The sequence below is a fragment of the Zerene cesonia genome, chromosome 3 (assembly GCF_012273895.1).
Source record: "Zerene cesonia ecotype Mississippi chromosome 3, Zerene_cesonia_1.1, whole genome shotgun sequence".
NCBI classification, from domain to species: domain Eukaryota; kingdom Metazoa; phylum Arthropoda; class Insecta; order Lepidoptera; family Pieridae; genus Zerene; species Zerene cesonia.
Window position 1 is genome coordinate 4734594 of NC_052104.1, and position 13232 is coordinate 4747825.

The following is a 13232-nucleotide window of genomic DNA, read 5'->3' on the forward strand; positions in this document are numbered from 1 at the left end:
ATAATTGTAAATTTGTAAAGATTCTCATTAATTGCTGTAATATTTTATTTAATATTTTAGGCATCCATCCGGTAATAATAACGAAAACTCAAATGAATCGACCGATGTAACAAATGAAATGAATAATTCTGTTATAAAAAGTCAAAGTCTACCGAATTTATACCGAAAAAAGCTTATGAGTAGTTCAATAAATTCGGCAGCATTAAGCAATTCAACGGTAAGTGTTGGCAAATCTGCTAATTAATAATTAATTGTTTTAACAAGTTATCGACTTCTTTCGTTTACTAACTGCCATCTAATTTTTAGGTCGACTCCTTCACCTCAAACCAAAGGTTAAATGGCACTCCAACATGTATGAAAGTTTACGACGTTTCTCAAAATCGCTCGCAAGGAAGTCAGCATTCAGAACCCATGAGTACATCGTCAACTGATAATCAAACTTCTACTGACAAAAGTCAAACAAAACAGCAGTCTTTCAATTTAGTTAAGCTTTTTATGAAACAAAAAAGTAATAGTAATGAAGGTATTGTTACAATGGATCAGTTAGATAGATCAGAATGCTGGCCTTCGTCTGGGGGTGAAAGCGGTGAATCCTTGGGCGAAAACAAACCTGAAGATTGTAAAACAATTTCTGTAAATCGACCTCAAGCCGAACTACCGAGTGAAGCTACTGAGGAAACATCCCCCTTATTTTATGAGGAGATTCGATCTGCCAATCCATATAATAGAGTATACGATGAAGTTTTAATAGAAGAGGAAGAATCCGATGGAACAAAGTTGAGTGATAGTGAAAGTAATCTTTATGCCATAGTGAATAAGCCTCGTATTCGACGAACTAACACAAATCTTATAGGAAGCCCGTCTAAAGTAAGGACTAATAGAAAATCATGCTCGTCACATTCATCTGCCACCAGCGTCAGTATTTCAAGTTGCTCGGAATCAGATGGTACTCAAATTACGAAAATGAATAGAGCTTTACAACGGGAGCCTTGTGATACAAAAGCGACGTCTACTCATTTCGAAAGCAACACCCAAGATAAAAGTATGCAAACGTCATACTTACAAACAAGCGTATCACATGATCGGGAGTTATTTAAAGTAGTTGAACCTTCCTTTTTAGAGAAATTAAAAGAAGGTGATTGTGAAAAACCGGTATTTGTCCTTTATCCTAACTATACACTCCCAGATATAAGTTTTTTGAATGGCAGACCAAATATTTACCTGAATCCTGTAAAGGTCAATGTTTCACCAAAGTCTAGCGAGAGCAAAAGAGGTCGAACTCATATTAAGGGCAAACGACCATTCTCATGTAACGATGTAGAAATGTTGAAAAAGAAAGGTCTTGGACATATAAAAGACTGGGATTCGTTGAACTTCTTATTGCCTCTAGAATGTCGGCAATTGTTATCCGAAGTTCCGGAACTAATGCAACATATTAAAGAGAAAGAAACCACATCGAAATGCACGGACAAGTACTGCAATACGCCAGCTTCCTTAAGACAGAGAAATAGGCCAACGAGTTGCGATTGTAATAACTTGGGTACTAATACAACTGCTGTGTCTTCAAGTTCAAGTACTGCGACTCAACCATCTTCAGGCTATCGAGGCTCGTCTACAATGCTTACTGATTCTTCAGCACAAAATAGTCCCGCTCCAACAGGGGCTTTTAATCCTCTCTTTGTATACCGCTACGATAGTGCAACAAGTTCCGAAGCTAGTGGTGTCCACAATGATGGCCAAAGAATAAACCCTTCTGTACCAAGGCGATCATTGTCATTAGCTGAACAGAATCGCTTGGTGAAACAAGGAGAACCGGTACCGCCAAGACCACCGCTACCGAAAAGTATATTAAGAAAGTCTATAGATAAAACAAGGAAATCTAGTACACATACAAAGCGTTACAGCATGTTTGAAATGGATGATCTTATACAAGATCCTATTGTTTGCGCCAACGCTGCGGTAGAACAAAAAACAAAAAGGAGATCATTGCAAGAACCTTATTATCTTCAAAACCAAAACATTGATCATCGTAAAAACAATGATTTGGCTGCAAAGAGATTGTCTCAACAATTTTTGGATGCCGCTGAAAAAGACATAGACTACAATGAGTATTATCAAGATGAAGGTGTGGGAACAGAGAGCAGTTTAGAATCTGGAAAATCAAACGAGCTTAAGTTCCACCGACCACACACACCACCGATGCCCAAACCAAGAACTAAAAAATTGGAATACATAGAGTTTCCACCCCCCGGCGCATTAATCAGCAGTGCCGATTTACAACAGCTCGAAGAATTTTTGAAGCAAAGTGGTTTTAACTGTCAAAATATGGACGAATGGGATCAAAATCAAGTACAAAAGGTAAGGAGTCAGGTAACCAAGTTCCTCCAAATGAAGCGTTCTCAAGAGGAGAACCAGCGATCCACAGATTCTAGCGAGAGCAGTTGTAACAGCAAGAAGTCAGTGAGTTTTGCACAAAAATCTGAAGGCAAGATTGATGTTCCAACTGGCCCATCGAAGGCAGTGGAAGACCTCAAGGTAGTTAGCCTCGCTACTCCGCCTAATTTGCCTAACATTTCAGCCGTGGTAGCACAAAGACATTATCAGGTAAATTTCCATCGCTTTTTCATCCTGTCTGCACGATAATTCCTGCTATTATCTGTAAGTACCTACTTTAGTTCTGTTTATTTTTGTATGCATCACTTTATATTTGTAATTGTTTTGCAATTTTCATTAGTATTTATATTTCTTTGCAAGTATTTTACTTTACATTGCATTCTCATCTTGTTTCACCTGAAATTCCATTTGTTGCCTTGTGTCATGAACCATAACCCACTACAACTTTATTAACTTTGTTGTTATAATTAATGCTTCTTATCCAATTAACAAAAAAAATGGATTTTAGGGGAAAAATTTAGCCGAAATACCGATTTGTGAAGAGGCTGAAGTAAGTCCTGATGAATTTGGCAGTCCTACACGACACGAAGGAAGGGTTAAATACGATATGATCGACGTATCCCAGAAACGAGGTAATTTAAAACGTGTTTTTCGACTCAAAAATTATTGTAGGTATAACACAAGAAGTCAATCAACAATTCTTAAAAGTAAAACTAAAAATTCGAAACTGGGCACAAAGGGGAAATTCATAAGAACCAAATGGTTGTTATACAAAAACGCATTCATTTTTACGCATATTACCATATACAGAACATACATAAATGATATAAAACAATGTGTATTCTTTAATTTTAGCCTTAGTCTCAAACGTTACGGATGCAGTTGAGATGTTAATCCAACATTTCTCAACCGCCACGGACCAAGCCGAACTAGCATTCTTGGGCGACTCGAAACAATCGCCCGCTTGCGCCAAAATTGCCTTAAACGCATTATGTCCAGCTCTTTATGCTATATTTAGGGACGGTTTGAAGGAAAACATTGAAACCTCATTCGGTGCCGTCAATAACTCAGTTTGGCAAATGGTAGAATCAACAGCGAGACAAGGTAAATTGTACAAATAAATGTACATTATAATTGTTTGCAGCTCATATTATTGAAAACTAATAACCCTATATTTTCAGGCCCAATAACAAAATCACTTAATGAACTAGTTTTGAGAATAAACAGCGAGGATGCGGTAACAGAAGGATTGGTCAAATTTAACGCATTCATATTAGGTCTATTAAAGTAAGTGTACAAATGACAGTCTTTTTTGTATGTACTTATATCAGTGAAACTTTGTTATGAGCTCTTTTTTAATGTGGAAAGAAGAAATTTTAAAATACTTTGGTTTAAATCAACCAAGCTTGATTAGGATTTCGAGTACAATGTTTTTCCTTTGCAGTGCGCAGTCCGTTGACGCGTGGGTATCGTATGTGAGAACTCGGGAATCAATATTGGCCAAACATTATGATCCCGATTCTCTCATACTTGCCGGCTGTGTCGGCGAACCGCGCTGTAGAGCTCTACTCGATACGTTATTGGCCAGTCTCGAGCCCTTGCGACTTCTACCCTTCTCTTTGGATCTCATGTTCGAAATGCGAGAATTGCACAGGAGCTTCAAACGAATCGAAAGCGACATGAGAGCTGCCAGCCGGGTAAGATTTATTATAATATTACCTTCTTAACGCTAGTTATATCTATCTAATCTATTTAACATAAATTGGTAAGTATTTTCATCAAAAACTCATTGTACATTGATACATACGAAGTGCCGCCAGAAATCAAAGCCGACATCGCTTTATTTGCATTTTATTTATTGCATGTGCTTCCAAATCACAACTCACCGCGATTTAAGATACGTATAGCGTTTACTTTCGTGCACAGCTTTCATAAAATGCAAATAAAGGCGAAATCGAACGATCGATGTCAGCGTATCTACCAAGGACGTTCCTATTTACATTCGAACTAACGATGGATAGCATGTTGCATGATTAAAAGAACTTTGGTGTATTTAACAGCCCAGTGCGATTAACACCCCGCAACTAACCCTGAACCAGCGGAACTTGCTGAAATTGGTTCGTTCGATGCAGTCTAGCGGCATGAGCGATGACTCCCAAGCGAGCGTTATAATGCGGAACAAAGAACCGTCGACTCCTGACCTCTTGAATGACACGGCTAATCTTAAAACTACCATCGAAAAAAACAGACCCCGATCGTGTGTTAATCCAACACCTCTCGGATACGATTTGTGTCCAAATAATAGCAGAATAGAATTAGAGAACAATAGGCGATGGTCGGGAGTGCAATTGGGCTCGAAGTTGATGCAAGCCTTCGACCGATTAGTATTTGACGATAGTGACGATTACACAGATAGCCTAGAGAATAACAAACCCTCCTCTAAAACAGCCGGCAATGAGACGAAGGTAATTTGGAGGGAACCTTTGTGTGAGCTCGGAACGCTTATTTGTGTAGATCGTTCATTTTGTTCATTTTATTTTAGTAATTAACCACGCTTTCAGCTTTGTGCCACTAAATTTATCGTAGTTGCTTTTCACGGTATATTTTTATTTCGATTTTTCAGTGTGTATAGAAACAATTTTTTTTTTATTATTTCTTATAACCTGTAATAATGAATTGACGTTATTTTGTTTTTATAGTTTATGATTTATATACAGTATGAGAATGTTGTGCTTACTCATAAATATGACTACAATCGAGCAACCATTTTGTCTACACGAAACATATTTACATTCCACCGAAGTAATATTTGTGTCTAGAACATAGTTATAGGTGCATTGCATGTGTTATGGGTATTCTAGCAACTGTTAGATGAAGTACTATTTCCTGAATCTAATATAATCCCAGAATAGATAAATGTACTGACTATTGTATCGATAGATATACTTATAGTTCTAGAAGTTTCTACCCAATACGCGATAGATCTTTGGAAATTCTTAGTCAATTCATCATCAATTGTTAAATTGGTTTCCGTTATATCATCTGTATGTATAAAACAGCTTGATACGAGCGGCGAAGAGCAATGGAGACCTAGCTCCGCGAACAGCTGTGCAAGCAACAACACTGGCAATGGCAGTAACAACTCCGGTGGCAAGTTCAGAAAACTTCAGCTCAAGTGGGAGATGTTAAGCAATGCTGAGAGCCCCGTGACACCAACCGGTAAGTCATTTATCCCATACAATTCGACTCTAATTTCTTTCTTGTGATTATTTTTGCATTTGATAGGCAATTTATCATTTGGTCCCATTATGGAATTTGAAATGGTACCTCCCTCCCCAGGGATTTCGGCGACCTTTTTTAATAGATAATAATAATTTCGAATTCCCAGACACTTACAAAATTTCACTTATAACCCGTTATATTAAATTGTATTAAACAAGCGATCAATAATAAATACAACTCAAAGATACTGTGAAAGTTTATTTGTATGTTATCAAAACATCGGATGCATTGATAGATATAGGCCAGAGGGAAAGGCCTCGTTATCTGGTAATAGTTACCGTCTGATACTGTTCGCTATATTGGGTTCATATTATTTATTTAAGATAAGCTATCAGGTATTAGACACACCAGGACTATGTAATACTTATGTGTGTTTTTTGTATGTTTTGTTTAATGTTACTTGCTTTGTAATATGTTCGCGTACATCCTTTTCTCCATAAATTATATAATAAAAACCCCGGATCTAACAACAATAGCCACGGGTATACCGTATTGGTAATGCGCCAAATTTAGAACTTCCGCCATAACGCTGTACTGTTAGACTAACACCTTACAACTCGTTAAGAATTTGATGTGGTGCATGATATTACTTCGGCTTAATAAATGTAGTTACGTGATTCTTTCTCAAGAGTTTAAAGGATTTAATGGATTGACTCAGAATAGACGACCCAGTTACATCGGCTCCGAATGGTTAGAACAAAAAGATGTTTAACACAACGAGGGTTAACGCGTGTTTCTTCACATACATTGTAAAAAAGTGTTTGGTAACTCGCGTCATTTCCTATTGGCACGAAACGATACACATATTTAAATAAAGCGTAGGTGATTCTCGTAAAAAAATATACAATATTGCCTGTGTCGTAGCTGATCTATTTTTGTTCGTAAGGGCATATTTATTATGTCTTTACTATTTCAAATCTGAACTGAAACAGAAAATTTTATTCTTATGTTATGCTGTTCGCGTATAAAGATTATATTCATATTAAGTGTCTCTGTTTATCCGTGTAATCGCTCATCTGTATGTCTTAAATGGAATTTCAAGGTTAATCTTATCTTCAAGTGGATCCACCACATGTTTTTGTTAAATATTTACTTACGTCTTAAAATAGGTATATGCGTTCTTTAATGCATTTCGTTTTTGAATCTTTGGATAGATTTTAATTAGTATCTATACTTCTTGTCCCATGCAAATAATTGCGCTGCAATGCGATCATTTGGGCTGCATACTAAATGTACATAATATATTTTTCTATGAAAATATTTGTACAGTATTGCATTATGTAAAGGGCCAAGTCATGCGATGTCATGAACTGTTTCGTGAGTATAAACATGAGCGGTAGATAAACCCCGTACACGAATATTGATAAATGCAATTTCAAATGTATTTTAGTAGGCTGTCCGCTTAAATAATATATCTGTTCAGTTTTCAGATACAATTTAATGTATTTTTTTTTATTCTTCAAATATGTTACTAAATTCTGCCCTTATTTTTAAACTAACCTACCCAACTCAATCGTGAGTTTATAGGAATAAGTATTTCCCTATTTAAACGTGTATTTACAGAGATTTTAGTAAGGTATCACACATTTAAAGTCTTTATATAAACTTTATAAAAATAAGACGTCTCAGGTGAGACATCGCCAGCTGCGGCGCGCGGTTCGAAGATTCCTCGCCCTGTGTCATCGCCCGTTCGACCGCAGGCGCCATCTATACCATCGCCGGCTAAAACACACAACGCGCCAAGGTATGTTTTTCAGTTTATATCTATCTTTATCGCTTAAAACGATTTTATTAGGTCGAGCTGTGACCATGTAAAAAGTATATAAATTTCACTCACATTTTACACTTATTTTATCATCATAAAACCTGGCGATTAGTTAAAGCGAGGTTCGAGTTGTTAAACTTATAATGAACTAGCTGTGCCCCGTGGTTTCACCCGCGTAAGTCCGTATTCCGTTGGAATATCGGAATAAAAAGTTACCTATATATTTTTCCAGTTGTCCAGCTATCTACGTACCAAATTTTACTGCAATCGTTTAAGCAGTTTTTGCGTGAAAGAGTAACAAACATACACACATCCTCACAAACTTTCGCATTTATGATATTAGTAAGAGTAGGAAGTAGGATTTTAAGCAATATATATTTTAAATAAAATAAAACAAAGTTTTCATAGCGATACTAGATTGTTCTTTATGGCGCATAACACTGAATTTTTTTTCTTTTTATATTTTCAAATAGTTTTTATTATTATATACGTACCTAGTACCTACAGTAAAAACAAACCTACCTTGATGACTACCTGTTTTAAAAATATCGTTGTGTTTTAGTATCGTTGAACTGAACACAGTTGGCATCCACCTAATTGGATCGTCTCCAATACTCAATAAAATATATGTTTATCGACTTTTTGATTTTCGCATAGAACAAACTAAATTGTTATATAAAGCATTTGCCTATCAAAGAATTTATTATACAAAGTTAAATATATGAAAATCGTTTTGTGTAATATAAACTGCGATATAAATAAACTTGAAATCACCCGATATTATTTATAACAAGTAGTTGTATAACATTGCACAGCTGTTTGTTGACATTGTTATTATTACTGATAGTTGACATTGAAAAGGTTATTTCATTTTTTGCACCTAGACAATTGATTGTATTTCAATTTTATGGATGCGGGTCCCGTCTCGTAGTGTTTGCTGTTGTAAGTTGCGTTATTTTTATTGGAAATTAGCTTTTATGCCATAAACAATAGAGTTTAAAAGAGTTTTCGTTACATGATAAACACGATTGTTATTTTGGTAATATGCATCATCATTCAACCCACACGTAGTTTTAACTTTGCGTTTTCTTGTTTTATGTGTATTCTCTTTAGATGCTCTTATTGAAGTATTTATATGATTTAGGGCTGATTATTCTTTCCTTTGTTAAGTTAGTTTATAAATCAGAAAAATCGAAATTGCCTTTATTTTCTTAAAGTATAAACATTAAGTTAATAATATTATTTTAAATATTCATTTCGACTGCAAGTGTTATTTTTGCATAGACAAAAGAAACTTACTTATAATTGTGTTGTAATAATCTCCTCTCCTTTCGTTTAAATACACACACACATAGCATAATACATTTCTATATCTACAGAGGGATTCCCATAGCAGTGCGTAAGGGCACGTCACCGACATCAACCGGCCGGCCGCAGACCGCACAACGCAACACCGCTAACAGCAAGAAACCTCCACAACCGGCTAACAGGTAAATTGCTTTTAAAATCATTATATCACACATTCTCGTATTATCATGTTTTAAACATTTTAAGTTGTAAGTTTTTTGTGTTTAATGATATGTATTTTATCCCATTTTTTTAACATCATCGATGGACTCGACGAATATAAATGAAATCGATTCACATTGTTTTCTTTTCAATTTTTATTTTATAGTTATGGTGAGCAAAACGATAAATTCTTTATTGTCATTATTCTATATTATTGTATAGGTATAGAAGTATGTATATCTCTATTGTTGGTGGTTTGGTCTTATATATTATGTACAAACTTTCGAAGCTTAGAAGCACTTATAAAAAAACTATGCACGCATCAACAGAATTATCCAAAAGAAGCCCGCAAGAAACTCATTGGACAAAAACGGAAACTCGAATGTTGCTGAAAATAAAAATCTTAGCAATATAAAAAAGACGCCGTATGTATAACGAAAATTAGATTTGTTGGGAATATAACAGCACTAACTATGGTTTTCAATTCTTCCGATATTAATACAATAATAGCATGTCAATTGTGATGCATGTTGTATCCGTGTCAAAAAGTGTTTTTGCCTAGCAATTTTTTTTTTAAAGTAACAAATAATAGTAATTAAAACGTAACATTATATATTGTATAGCTTCGTGGTATCTTTACTCTATTATACTTCTATTATATCTGGACCATATCCAATACCTTATACTTGTTTCATCATTTGCATTAAATGCGGATGTTAGTGATTCTATAAAAATAACATGTTTCTACTTCCTATTTCAACGTAAAAGTTTGTGAGAATGTATGAATGAGTAATTTGTTCTAGCGTTACCACAAGTATTGAGATATGAATGAAATTGGACAAAACGACAAATTATACAAACAGTCCAGATGAGCACTTAGTTCGTGCGGATAACCAATCACTCTTAAATTTATTCAGCGTCCAAAAGTCATCCCGTCAAACATCCTCTGCCTTAACTTCCTTGCAATTAATGAGATACTCAGGAAGCGACTGAGCGGCTTTTCCCGCGGTGAAACATCTCTCCCATGGGAATTTTCATTAACAACACGTTCAATATCTTCGCTCATTAATGACCTATCATTGAAGTGGACATGTTATTACTGATGGAAGTTCGAAAGGTGTTATAAGGTGTAACATTGGTGTGCGCAGAACGTCCCGCGTGGACCAGGCGGGTGCGGGCGCGGGCGGGGCGGCGCCGCGGCCGGCGTCGTTGCCGTACGGGCGCGCCGCGCCGCCGCCCGCGCCGCGCCGAGCCGCCTCCTCCTCCGCCGCGAGACACACGCAGAAACACAAGTTAGTCGCTGTTTCTACTTACATATTTATAAAAACTGAAATCCCGTGTTCCCCGTAGTGGGTTTTGCGGTAGACGATATACCTCGTGTTTCACTGATCGATTCCCTTTATTGACAAGTAGGTGATCAGCCTTCTGTGTCCTGCCAGACTGTTACATTTTTTCACTCCCCACTGGGAATCGAACCCAGGACCACTCGGTTCTACGCTCAAGCTTTAACCATTGTACCAAGGAGGCGGTCCCAATTTTTATAAGCTCCCTTAATTGTATGCGGGAAAAGGTGATCCGTCGGGATATTTTAGAACTACTTTATAAAGCAAATATTACTATATTATGTTAAAATTCACTTATTCGTTTCATAATTTGCAATTAGAATAAATTCTTATGTATTTGAGTACTATATTATATGCGACTATGGCTCAAGCATAAAATGAGTTGTGTGTTAATAGGAACGGTTATAATTAAAACGTTGTTCAATTGCAACTAATATTAATCATAAATATGAAATAATATCTAACTATTACAACAAAATTGAATATTATTTACAACAAATATTTACATATCTATAAATTGGACGGAAAATAATGTTTTATCAAACTTATTCAGGCTGATTAGTTTTACAAGTAGAACTTGTATCACTCTGACAGTATTTCATTGCCGGATGTCCTAGTTTTGGCAATGAGTGCACAGTGCACATACTTGAATAATAAATTAGTCGCAATTAAGTTCTATTAACAGGCCTGCTACGGCAGACGGACAAATTTTTTAATGACCAAAAAATTGTACGATATATATGTAGTATAAATTTTCAGTACATATTTTATTTATTTGTCCTATTTTGCTCTTTTCTTTGCTAAGTTATGTGTTTTGAGACGAAATTAATTTCAAGAGAAATCTGTATTCTAATAAACAAATGCAACAATAAAGTATCGCTTTAGCCAAACATTTGTTTCATATACATAACATTCATATATTATATTTCGTATTTTGTACAAGATTCTACTTCCATATTTCGACCGTACCAATCACAATGAGCAAATGCTTTCCAGATACGTCAGAACGCTATGGCACAGGCTGCCCTCTGACTCCGGGCACCTGGCGTTCAACGAGGGGGAGCGGCTGCGGCTGATCCTGGAAGTCGACGAGCAGTACTTGCTGTGCTGCCGTGGCGACCAGAAGGGGCTGGTGCCGCGAGACGCCGTCATGGACGACTTCTGATGCTGGCCCTAGCGCTGGCAGCCGCACTGGCGCCCGCTGCTCACCAAGTGAGTGACACGTGTATCGTAGAACTGTTAAACGTAATGTCGAATGGATCGAGTTGTTATTTAAATGGCGTTCGTAAATCGAGTTTTAATTTTTATGTCGAATCGTGGATCGACTTGTAATTTTAGTGTCGAATTGCGAATCATGTTGTAGTTTTTGCGTCGAATTGCGTATCGATGCGTCTTATTTTATTTGAACGGTGAATTAAGTGAGATTGTTTCGAAACAGTGAATCGTGTTAGTTTAAGTCGAAATACGAAATTGTATTAAATGTTGAACTATTAAGTGATTTGTGACGTTACCTCTGTTCTTCATGTTTGGTCTTTTAACGGGGATTTCTACGGTCGTAGGATTAAGATTTCTACTTTATTTTTTCTATCTAAAGATTCGACAATACAATCTCATGCTTCATGACATTTTATTCGAATTTTATGACCCATTTATAATTAATCATTTGGACAATTTGACTTGGACTATTTATATTTTATTTGAAACCGTCGCAGTAATCCCTGTTCTAGGACTCCATTGGACATCTACAAAATAAAATCGATTCCGCACATTTATGTATAAATCTGTAGTAAAATCTAGTCTTATGTTTTAAGGCACGACTATATCTTATACTGTAAATATAACGATAATATTATTGAACTCAAATTGTGGGAGTATTTACCGCTAATGATAATTATGTAGCATAAAGCATTTAGGAATTTATATGGAAACATTGACGGTAAATGTTGCCTCAATGTGGCGTGATACGTTTTACTCTAAGGACAAAATCTCATTAAGTGGAACCACCGGCTGAGAGAAAGATGCCCTATATTAAAATTTTTAGATAAACATTGGATATTGGTGTCTAAATTATATCGGTATTTGTATCATAATGTTATTGTACTTATCGGTGTTAGTTTGTTTAAGCTTCTTATGTATTGGAGGGTCGGCTATCGTGTTCGTGCAGGTCGTAAAGTCGATATGTCTGTCTGTAGTCTGCCACAGGCGTAACTTTATTTCATCATACTAATAGCATGCGGCCCATCCATTTCACCCTCCTTTTGGGTTTGTGGTAGGGGTCAACGTCTTTACCCTTTCGTACATCCACAAAACGTATCTTTGGATGTCTATGGTGGTGTGGGCTATAACTTGGTTGTGGAACTAACCGCATGGCCTCTTCCGAATTTCCTTTCCTCACGTCCACAGTTCTGGAAAGTTCTACGTGGTGTTGGAACGTAACATCTCTGTTACTAATCGCATGTGCCTATCCACTTTCATATCCTGATCGTTCGCTTCACCCATTAAAAGTTCATTCATGGGACTCTTTAGAAATACATAAATAGATGAAAGTTATACAAACTAAGCGAGGTTGTAAGATCTATTGTAAAACATTATCTGCTTAGCATCTATCATAGAATTTTAATGTGAATAACATCCATTTTACGGATTTTACTATCTGTTTAGTATGCTTCCAGAAACCTTTTATTCATGCCAAGTACGATACTAATATTGTGATGAATATCATATCACTGCTTTTAATGCAACAATTGAGAGAACGATATTTTTCGGTAGGTTTACGAATTGCTCAAGGGAGGACGGTTTATTTAGATAGAATTTTTTATAAAATACTCTTGTGTAATCGTATAATTATACTCGGATTTCCAGTATTCGTCTATCTGTATAGAGTTGTAAATAATATTAAAATTATTATTAGAAAATCAAAAGGTCAAAATTATGAAACC

The 13232-nt window shown here is 36.1% G+C and overlaps 1 protein-coding gene across 11 annotated transcripts in view; it reads left to right on the plus strand.

Moving 5' to 3' along the window:
- Positions 1–13232, plus strand: part of LOC119836219 — a 58227-nt gene extending 44995 nt beyond the window's left edge. For 6 of the 11 annotated variants that reach the window (XM_038361524.1, XM_038361516.1, XM_038361492.1 and 3 more), the window contains 13 exons: positions 61–217; positions 307–2604; positions 2903–3026; positions 3250–3498; positions 3576–3681; positions 3839–4091; positions 4455–4859; positions 5454–5613; positions 7297–7420; positions 8821–8931; positions 9280–9375; positions 10099–10242; positions 11290–13232. In XM_038361524.1, the coding sequence (XP_038217452.1) occupies positions 61–217; positions 307–2604; positions 2903–3026; positions 3250–3498; positions 3576–3681; positions 3839–4091; positions 4455–4859; positions 5454–5613; positions 7297–7420; positions 8821–8931; positions 9280–9375; positions 10099–10242; positions 11290–11458 (4396 nt within the window). In that variant the 3' untranslated portion in view covers positions 11459–13232. The remainder of the gene's footprint in view (positions 1–60; positions 218–306; positions 2605–2902; positions 3027–3249; positions 3499–3575; positions 3682–3838; positions 4092–4454; positions 4860–5453; positions 5614–7296; positions 7421–8820; positions 8932–9279; positions 9376–10098; positions 10243–11289) is intronic. The other 5 variants (XM_038361508.1, XM_038361500.1, XM_038361558.1 and 2 more) reach the window with 5 other exon arrangements.